The 11,295-nt window shown below is 37.5% G+C and overlaps 1 protein-coding gene across 3 annotated transcripts; it reads right to left on the reverse strand.

The window, feature by feature from the left end:
• Positions 1–403: 403 nt before the first annotated feature.
• LOC112520292 (helicase-like transcription factor CHR28) lies at positions 404–10,948 on the reverse strand. Of its 3 annotated transcripts, XM_025128610.1 has the most exons (13): positions 10,853–10,948; positions 10,560–10,739; positions 9,525–9,615; positions 8,052–9,448; positions 7,826–7,897; positions 7,396–7,473; positions 6,763–7,291; positions 6,412–6,594; positions 5,790–5,920; positions 4,883–5,104; positions 3,739–4,311; positions 3,071–3,280; positions 404–809 (listed from the first exon to the last, which is right to left on the reverse strand). In XM_025128610.1, exons 1-13 carry the CDS (start codon positions 10,868–10,870, stop codon positions 705–707), a joined length of 3,789 nt encoding a protein of 1,262 aa, XP_024984378.1. In that variant the 5' UTR covers positions 10,871–10,948; the 3' UTR covers positions 404–704. The 3 variants fall into 3 exon arrangements, with proteins under 3 accessions (XP_024984378.1, XP_024984376.1, XP_024984377.1); XM_025128608.1 differs by having other exon boundaries at positions 6,412–7,291; XM_025128609.1 differs by having other exon boundaries at positions 6,412–7,291; positions 10,560–10,746.
• Between the last annotated feature and the right edge of the window lie 347 nt (positions 10,949–11,295).

Consider the following 11,295-nt stretch of genomic DNA (forward strand, 5'->3'; position numbering starts at 1 on the left):
ATGTCCACCTAAAACATGGTAGATTGGTTGTTTTCTATGAAGACTAAGGTATCGTTTACCAAACACTTATCCGGGTAAGCGTTTACCAAGTCACTTTACTTTAACAGATGAATATAACAAGAACTAAGAATCTTACCCAATAAGAGGGAAGACAAGAATCGAGAGTCTTACCTAGTAAGTGAAGACGAAAACTCTTACCATGGTTAGCGCTTACCGGGATAAATTGTTGCATACGATGCATTTTAGTGAATAAAATCTTGTCCGGTAATTAAGCGATGGTGTTGAACTTTACTAGTAAGTGCTTACCGGGTAAGTGTTTAGGTAAACAACCTCTAAGATAGATGAACTAATAAGAAAAATAATAAATAATAAAAAGGTAAGACAAAACAGTTTAACAACCAAATCAAACCAACCACTAAAGCTCTGCTGCATTCAAGAATCCATCCATCCACCCACCTAAGGAAAGAAACAGAACAAACTCCAATTACTTGCTTCAACTAAAGCATTCATCTATCTATTCATATTCTATTCTATTCTGTTCTGTTGTATATCTCCAAAAAAGGCAAACACTTTTGTATGTTTCCTACCTACTGTTTCTTACTTCTATACAATATCAACCTCTTGCTATTCATATCTATTTCTATCAGATTCTGCTGTTAATCAAAGAATGCTATCTCCAACATTATATCCACAAAAACAAAGAATTAGGCTTGAAAAAGGTATTTCAAGTCGTCCACTGTAAGCCGAGTCTGCCGGCTACCCGTTTCGTCCTCCCCAAATGCAGATGACACCATTTCCCTCTTCTTTTGCTGCAAATATCAGACAATAATCACATTCCAACAAAATAATGTAAATAACCAAACACATTGACTTTGCATAAGTGTTACTATTAGGCTATGTTTAGACATATTTTGTACTCCCTTTGTCCCAAAATAACCGTCTACATTTCTATTTATATTTGTTGCAAAAATAGATAAATTAAATTCTCAAATCTACCCTTAATTAATGCATAAAAATATTTAATAGTTATGAAGAGAGAGAAATTAATTTAAGGGTAAAGTTGTCATTTTGTTAACTAAGTGTGATTATTATGCATGTCTAAAACCATTTCTGTTGTGGACACTTGTTTTGGGACGGAAGGAGTATAACTAGCTTATACGTTAGATGAGAATGTACAAATACTTAAAAGAACATGTTACAAAATTAACTGGAAATATATAGGGAAGAGAAAAAAAAAACTTGGAGTTTAATGAAACGCTATTTGAAGTAACTTTTCAAAAAGCTAGCTAATCAACTGGCTCATGGCTAATAGCTAATGAAACGAGACTCTTTCAACAAGCTCAAAAATTATGCTAGTTTATAGTTGCCAAACATGGCCTTATTGAATGTCTTTCAAGGGAAATCTTAAGGATGGAAACAGATTGTCCCCCAATCCCGAGAGAATTGTACCCGTTACCATCTTTGGATGTTTGTTGACGATTGTAACATTTCCTTTTTTGGCAAGTTTTCAATGTGAATTTACCTATTTGCCCATTGTCGTTATTACAAATATTTTCTTTTTTGGAAATAGATCATAACAAATTATTCATGTCACTGATTGTGATATATTGCAATTGCGCAGGATACCCTTCTTTTAGGAGTCGTTTATCAAACGCTAAATGTTTTAGCGCTTACCGGGTAAAAGTGACCTCTACCTTACCTGGTAAGATTCTCGGCCATCAATATTGCAAACCCTGTAAGTGCTAACCGGGTAAGAGACACCACCCTCACTTAGCGGTAAGATTTAGATGAGAAGAAGTCTTTCATTTCCCTTCCCGCCGAGAGATCGAGCACAAAATGGAGTTCCCATCTTGGGTGAGGCTCACGTCTCACCAATGCTAAGTGACCTAGTTAACGTTTGGTAAACTGCTCCTTTTTTTCTAGGGTCTATTTCTAAGTTCAAGATCCCTCTTACTAAGGGGAATCAAAGGATTAGATAGATCCTATAAGATTTAAGAAACATTGGACAAATGGTCAAACTCTTATACAAAATTGTGTGTTGTGAATGCAATTGATAATTTGTAATGATGACAATAGTTTGCCAAATGGAAGCATTGTAATATGTAATGTAAACAAAAAACCCTATTTAGACCTCAGATGGACAAAAAAGCCCAAGCTCAAAGCTCGAGCCTAGCAAGCACAAGACAGGCCTTAAGGCCTAATCAAGCCAATTTCTTGCCCGGGATCTTTTTCTTACTAATGGGCTTGAAAGGCCTGGACCCAAGCCCGAAAAACCCGGGCTTGTGCAAACCTAGAGTCTAATGCAATTCCAAAGACAAAGATATGCTCTACAATATTTTCCATTTTGGGACAGAAAATAAACATGTTATTATAGGTCTTAGAGCATCTCCAACAGATTCCCAACAAAATTCAAATTGGAGAATTAAAAATCAATATCTCCAAGAAAAATCATATTCAACTCCAACAGCTTCATTTTAGAGATTACAACATCAACTATGTTATTAAGATATTCAATACATTTAATAAAATATTATTTCTCTCTCCTAACCATTTAACAACAGGGACTCTTATTGGTGGTAATAATAAATAATTTCTCACTATTAAGAAATCAATTTTAGGGAGTTCTCCAAATTTGGAGAATTTTACCTCTCCCGTACTTTCTCTGTTTTGGATAATCTATTGGAGTAAAAGAAATTAGCCAAAAATCCCCAAAATCTCCATTTTCTCAATTATTTTGGAGAACCTGTTGGAGATGCTCTTCTACTATATGATATGACGAGAAACAAAGATGGAACCACATAACACATAATAGAAGACAAATAGTGTAAACAACCAGAAACAGCAGGGGTATTGGGTATTCACGGAAACAGCTGCTCTACCCTTTCGGCCAGATGACAGATCTGCGTACATCCCACCCCGCAAACCCTACCTTCAGTGGGACCGGGATATACTGGGTTCAATTGGTTTGGCTTGACCAGAACCTATATCTTTGTAACTGTTCTTTCATTTTAATTCCCAACATGCACCCAAAAAAAAGAGATCGTAGCACCATGATAGTCAGATAGCATACCTGAAGAGCTAAAATACGATCTTCAACGGTGTCTCTAACAGTCAATCGCAAAACCGTAACCGGACGAGTCTGGCCAATCCGATGAGCTCTATCAATGGCTTGATCTTCGGTTGTCGGGTTCCACCAGAGATCCAGGAGAAGTACATGACAAGCAGCCACCATGTTCAGCCCAAGACTTGCCGCTTTCAAAGACATAATCATTACAGTGACCTACAAGAGACAGCAGTCTTAGAAAGGCAAAACAGACATGTAAACTAATTTTTGACGATATTGCCCATGAACCACTAGAAAAAACCAAACCAACCGGTTATATCCCACACAAATGTAGGGTTTGGGTGGGGTGAATAAAATTATAAAAGTCAGTTGTCCCCAAAGCCCCTTCCCCTCCCAGTCTACCAATTACGAGAAGCCACATCATCCATTTAAGATGAAAAGATGAAGTAAATAAATTTATGTTAAATAAAATAATGGCGTCGGTTCAGGTGATTGGTGGGACAGGGAATTTGGGACAGCAGATTTTTTCCCGGGGAGGGTAGGATGTACGCAAACCTTACCTCTACCCCAAGGAGTAGTTAGGTTGTTTCCATTAAGACCCCGGCTTTTAGAGCAAACAGCAGGTACAATGCCATGAAATAAACTACAGAACTACTATAGCAGGAAGAACTAACCTCAGGAAGACTGTTGAAATCTTTCACCGCTTTATCTCGTGCAACAACAGACATTGTTCCGTCAAGTCTTCTGTAACCAATTGAAGAATCCTTGAGACAAGATTCAAGCAAATCCAGCATCCTCGTCCATTGTGAAAAGACGATCGCTTTCTCTCGCACGATGACAGTGCCCATGTTAAAAACACCCGAAACATCCTTCAAACCATCTTCTGGATTCGTTGTTGTTTCCTGAGGTTTGGCAATAGACTGCAGGACATCAACAGCAGCCCTGATTTTGGAGGAATCAAGTGCCTCAGCAGCATCAATTTTCGACGAATTAACCAATCCAATGGATGAACAAGGCTCAAGAACCTCAGTTTTTACTGAACCAGAACAATCAGGGGTATTTCCCAGACCAGGCTGGTCACCAGTCGAAAGTCTAAGCGTCGATCGAGAAAATACCGAGGATGTACCAAGGAGGGTTTTGCATTTTGAGGATGGACACTGGCAATCATCACTAGAAAGTTGTTCAAGGATGCACTGATTGCAGAAAACATGTTCACAAGTTGTCACAACGGCATCTTCAGGTGGATCCTAAAGAATGTACACAAATACATGTCAAGGTGCAAGAACATCACAAAGAAGAGACATGAATAACAAAAAATTCTAGAAATCCTTATATCATCTGTTTTTGCTCTACATCTGCCTTGTTTAAATTAAACACATATAATACAGATTCAATCAAGCTTAAGGCTATGTTTGGCAAACTAGCTGATAAGCTAGCTCTTGGTGAATAAGCTACATGCCAGCGAATAAGCTAGCATATAAAGTAGTCACGTTCGGTAAAAGCTAGCTGATAAATTAGATGACCAGGTAAACTGACCTAAAAGATCAAATTGAAAAATTCATTGAAAATATATAAGGGGCATAATTGGAAAAAAGACCCTGGAATAGCTTTTCAAAAAGCTTATGGCCAACCAAAACTGAATTTTTTCAATAAGCTAGCTTGTGGCCAACCAAACTGAATTTTTTCAATAAGCTAGCTTATGGTTGCAAAACATAACCTAAATTATACTATATCAACAGATATATCAGAGAACCATAGAACAAAATCTTCAATGGCAACAAAAGTTCATAATTATTAGTATGAAAGAGATCTACTTACATTGCATATGCTGCAAATCGCCAAAGAAGCTTCTAAACAATTCAGAAGACGAGTTCGTTTCTCTGGGGTAAGCTTTTTTGCCTTCTCAAGAGACGATCTCCACTCGGAATTAGAGTTACATCCTTTAACAAGTAGAGGGTGATCACAAGCTTGTCGAAGGCGCAAAAGCATCAACAATATGTTTACATAGTTTTGTTTGACAGTTCCAGCAGCAGCATATTCCTGACAATGTGTACCAAACCTTAACATTATTATGGAGAAAATAACATGTAAGAAAGTTAAACCGGAAATTTAATATAAGAAGTTATAAATGCGTATCATACGTTTATTAACTCGTTTTGGGCAAATAACGTTTTAATTCCATGGGTTCCATTTCCATGATTCAAGAAGAAATGAATATGTGATATGTCACGTTTACGTGATGTGGGAAGGAAGAAAGATGAGACACAAAATGGAACCTTTTTGACTAACAAATGGTAGATTGAATTCCCTTCTCAGATTTATAATTTTCATGTCTTTCCTAAAAATATATTTACCTAAACTGCTGCATCTACGCTTAAAAGTTACAAGAAGATGATGATGGCATTTTAACGGGAAAACTACAATCACATGAAAAGTGAACACTATGTGATCAACCAGGTATATTCCCAAAATGGGTAATTTTGAAAAATATTTGACAAAAAATCAACGTCTAACTCATAAAGACAAAAATGTATCTATGTCGTATAATCTTTCACAGAAATTCCTCTGAACTACAAAAAACCAAGGACTATCATGTCAATATATTATCTGGTAGGAAAATGGTTCTCATTGTAAGCTGCTTGAATAATGAATTAGCAAAGCAATGGTCGATACATGCAATCTACGAGTTACAAATGATCCACAAAAGACTTAAATGAAAACATACTGCAAACTGAGCACGAGAATCAGCCTCCAGTCTGCAGTAGAACTCGCGCTCCTCAGCAGTGAAATCCACCTTTTTCAGATTAACTGTTTTAGGTGGCAGTGAGACAATCGGTTCTCCATCAAGAAGTGTACCTACAGCAAAACTATCACTCCTTTAGCATTTGCATTCACCATCCAAATACATAAATCCAAGAACTAAAGGTACAATAAACAGATGGAATCATTAAAACCATGCATCTAAACTCCCTAAAGAGAGTGAAACTGCATTTCCTGTGACATATTACTCACTTGTTCAGAATACTAATAATTTTCCAAACTACCATTTGCATTTAACAGTTCATTTCAAGTTCTACATATGCTGATTGTCGTTTCAAGCTTTTTAATTGGGTGTGCTAGAGATGAGTTGCTATTTGTTCTTTTGCAGGGTTAAAAATTCGGTATACCGTAGAGGAACAACCCAAACCTCACCATATTTTCTAGGCCAGAGAATTTGTATATTGAAAACATTTCAAATCAAACCAAATGAATGACATAATAAAATTGGATAAGTGTTCAAAATAGATCAATGTAACCTAGTGAAAGCTTAAAAGGAATGTAAAAGAACAATCCCTCTAATTTCTCACCCTTTGTGCGCCGGAGCATGATAGTCTTTAAGACGGCCTGTAACTTCTTATATCCATTTACTGGGCTCCTTTGGATAGGGATCTTGATCGTTGAGCAGAATGACGTATATACAGCATATGGGTCATATCTCAAGAATCTGAAGTAGCTGTAAAGGTCATCAATGGCATTCTGGATAGGAGTGCCTGACAAGCACCACCTGCGTTTAGCTCGGAGACCCCAACAAGCCCTAGCTACTTGAGTTTTATGATTCTTAATACTCTGAGCCTCATCCAGTACTACCCTAAACCATCTCACCTTCGCAAGAGGACGAGCAAGAGATTCAAAAAGTTCATTGTCGATTTCCTTCTTACCCTTTTTGGAATTATTGCCGGAAGTAGGAGGATACTTCCTTTTCTTGGTAGATGAGAGGCCCACTGGCTGAAATTCATTTCGTTTCTTCGTTTCATCATCATCTTCATCAACAAGTGGTTGCTTTGGAACCTCCATGCTCACAATTGCATATGTAGTGAGGACAACATCATATTTTGCTAGCTCAAATGGGTCTTTGGTTCTGTTTCCACCATGGTACACCAAAACGGAGAGATTAGATTTGCTGCTTACCTTGTTATGCAATTCATCGTTCCACTGACGAAGAACACTAGTAGGACATACAACAAGTGTTCCTGCAGCTGGCCTACTGTTTGTCTGCAGAGGAGTAATCTTAGGCTCGATTGAGCTTCCATTAATAGCCATCGCACAAGGCTCAGTCACAGTGTCATCATCATCATCCAAATTCAAAGTCTCTGTCACTTCCTTCTTCACTTCAATAGCATCAACATTAGAAGACGGAGACCTTTCCTTGAGAATAAGGGCAATCGTTGATATCGTTTTACCAAGTCCCTGTCAGAGTATCCATAGAGAATAAATGAAAATGAAAAATAAACAAAGACACATAATGGTGAGATCAGAACCTCAGATGGTAAAAGTCAAAAAGTGAAGATCACCTGATCATCAGCGAGAATTCCACCAAAGCAATGCATACTTCTCGTCTCTTTTTGTACCATCCATGAAAGAGCAATCCGCTGTCATATATTTCCTTCAAATTAGAATTTGAAGTTCTTGAAACTAAAAATCCAGTTTGAAGACTGAATGCCAAGTAAAAAGTAAGTGCTGCTATAAAAACATTTAACATTCAAGAACTACGCAGTGCCCAGAACTTCTCAAACATAAGATGTCAAGTGTAGCATTGATTTGAAGACCGTGACAGCGAATTTTTCCAACCATTGAGGTGTGAAGTTATCCAAGTAAAATGATGGCACAACATTCAACACGATATATAAACATGCTCAAATCCAGTATACTTGTTTAACTTGTAAGTATGTGTCTGCAAATATGTGTCATATAAAATTAAAAGCTCTGGGCATAGCTTTGAACCTGGTGTCTCAAAAGTGGAACTGCTAATGCACCATCTGGTGGAGTGGCCTCTGATTTTGGCTGGGAAAGATCCTGCAGCAAAATAACATAGATCTCATCAAAATATCGAAAACAAGAAGCTCAGAACAATAAGAATCAAATGGCTTACGCCTACTTTAACAAAGAAGTCCAAAATAACAGACAACCGCAACTAGTAAAATGTCATGATTCTCACAATTAGACTCACCTGCAATGCTGCTCGATAAATCAATCGTTCGTCATTCGTTTTAAGTCTCGTATTATTGAATCCCATCTGAGTTGGGGAAGCACCAAACTGGGCAGTGACAACTGATTTCCCATCTACTGGATATAGTTTCTTGGGTGCAGGTTCACTCATATCTTCTAGAATACATATATCAGGGTCACCGTCATCAACATAAGTACTGTGAACAAATGTAGTGTTCGGAACTGCTTGCTGGCTGATTTTTTGGGGAAATAGAGCCATATTGTTGAATGGAGAAAAATTGCTTTCTTTATCTTCCTTTATGTAAGTTAATTGTTTCTTGATTGAGGTATCAGACTGGAAAAAAGACTGTTCAGGTGACTGTGTACCTGAACGACAATTATCAGACAGTGGTGTATTGCTCCTACAAGTGTTATCAATGATATTGATAAAATGACGAGACCTCTTAATGTCATCCTGTTCTCCCTTCATAACATGATCATTACTTAAAATGGAATCAAAGACACCAGAAAAAGATTGCAACAAACCCTTTTCACTTTTTTCATCCTTTAGACAATTCACTAGCGTTTTGTTTGACGTGTGAAACATACCAGGAAAACGTCTTCCACTGGCATACTCTTTAGCAGGTAAACCAGAATTTTCACCGGTGGGTAAACAAACATTACTGCCTTCGGCACCAACATATGGTCCAATATAGGAGCTCTGATCCGTCAAGGATACTCCACCTACCTTCTCAGCCCGACTATTATAATTCATTGTGCTGTTTAAGAATGAATTGTGCATCAGGTGCTCTGCTGACTCAGTCTTCACATTAAACAACATCCTGTCATTACGAATCATAGAGAGACCAGATTTGTGGTAGGGCCTTGATGGACCAGAACGAGATGGTTCATTTACGCTCATAAAATATGGCATGGAAGATGCATCAGGGAGACCATATACAATGTCAGAGTATCTACTAAAATCCAAGAATTGGGCTTCCACGATATCTTGGGCTTCTGATGTCCTACAACTGTCTGCAACTGAGTCATGATATATTCCATCAGTTATATCAGATACATCCATCAGTTGTTGATCACCATCCCAATCACTAAACCCAACTACCTCACTGCTATTGGCTCTCTCAAAATTAGTTTCTCTAGTGTCATGGTGACTAAACGATGAAAGATCTTGAGCAACTCCAGTATTTGGGGAGTAAGGAGTGCCATTGCCAGGAACTTGGATCGCCCAATCACCAAGGCTAGCAGAAGAGTAGTTCAGGGAAGAGACATCTGGCCGAGATTCATTTTTTGTGATGCCAAAATTGACCATCTGCCTTTCAGATTCGAATGAACCACCTGAACAAACAGTCCCAGAAGTTGAAGCTCCAGACTGATCTGAAGGGGAAAATGTAAGTGAACCTGCAAAACCAGAACCCATAGTTTAGTATCCCACACATTAAGGAGATGTTAACCAATGATAAACGGAAAAATTTACCATTGTGGGTTCCGAAGTGCTCATTAACAGCAGCATGTGAAAATGGCTCACTACAAGGTGTGATACTTGATGATGGATCCCTTACCCTGTTCTGCAAATGATACATCAAAATCACATTGTGATTTAGTAAACTAGTGAAAGAAACAAAATGCCACCTCACATATGTAATCAAACATATATCCAGTTTTGCTTGGAACCTTTGCTCATCTTTTTCCCTCTGAACTGTTGATGAGTTAGTAATCTTGGCAAATAAACTCAAAACAAACAAAAGTTCAGAATACCATCCATCCAAAGTTTAGTCTCCTAAGGAAAGAGAAGGCCTTTGCTGAGAAATTGTTCACCAGGCAGCTTACTTCCGAGAACTCTACATAAATTAAGTACTATAAAGTTGACGTACTATAAAGTTGACCTATATGATCCTAAATCACTAATCATTAGCCCTATAAAGCATAATACTGCACAAAAAGATATGAACTCGTTCACCACCTGTATACTTTCAAAAACCACATGGTACACATAAACCTACAGAAACTACCAATGCTGGAATCAGAAGCTTACATATTCCACTGTTCAATATTAAAATGAGGCAAGACAAATGCGTAAATTAATCAGCGGATTTTGGAATGAACTACTTGCCAGCGACATCACAGATAATCCCCTGTAAGGAGGTTTGATCAATGAGTTTGTTTCTTAGTAAATTAGCATTTTAAGCACTTGTAACTGGCACTCAATGAGTTTGTTTCTTTGTTTTTTCATATTTTTTTCACAAGGAGGTTCAATCATTATAACAAAGTGCCAAGTAGTTAAAAACCACTCTTGTAATTCCAAACAAATTTTACCAGATCATACTCCAATTCAATAAATCAAGCATGAACACAACTAATTCTTCAAGAATGTCAAACTCGGTAATTATCCACGTGTAGAGATAAGCATGCAAAAATTGACCAATTCACAATCAACTACTTCATGGCAATAAAATTTACAAGGTCATTGCATACATCAAATCAGTTAACGTTCAGCAAAATCAAAATATACCTCTGTAGAATCATCGGGTTGGCTCTCCTCAAGAATACTTAACAAAGACTCAATATCCATGCTCAAATCATCATCATCAGCGGTTATACCAACATCAAAATCATCAACTTGCCATTCACAGGCAGTACCACCCTTTTCCATCATCATCCCAGCACTGAAATCATGCAATCCCACAAAACCCTAGATACTATAATTACTATTAGTATCAATTGAAAACCCTGCAACCTTTTCGATTCAAAGAACCTCAATCTTGTAAAATTCGGCCTTGTTTCACCGATCAATCAAAAACTCACCGTCAGATACATGTACATACGCAAGTAATGTGTACAAAAAGGGGTGTTTCTAGTGTGAAATCTGCGGGAATCTGTGGGGTTTCAGTATAATGTATATGCGACTTTTGTTCCTTCGGAGGCTGCCGTAAGGAATAAAATATATGTGGGTGACAGAGAGAAGGTTAAGATTAGGAATTAGCGCGTGACTTTTATGACTTTTTCCTTTTCTTTATTACTAAGTTACATAAATAGTCCCTACTATATTGCTATATGTTCATTTTGATCCTTTGACCAAACATTTTACAGGAATAGTTCCTCAATGAAAATTTCCATAACCATTTCGTCCCAATATTTATATATTTGTTAACTTCCTTAAATGTTTTGAATAATGGTTACTTAGGGGGTGTTTCGGATTGCTTATAAAAACAACTTATTGAGTTATTTCGGTATGGCACCGGTAATAA

This window comes from Cynara cardunculus, assembly GCF_001531365.2.
Source record: "Cynara cardunculus var. scolymus isolate 2C chromosome LG 10, CcrdV1, whole genome shotgun sequence".
Lineage (NCBI taxonomy): Eukaryota > Viridiplantae > Streptophyta > Magnoliopsida > Asterales > Asteraceae > Cynara > Cynara cardunculus.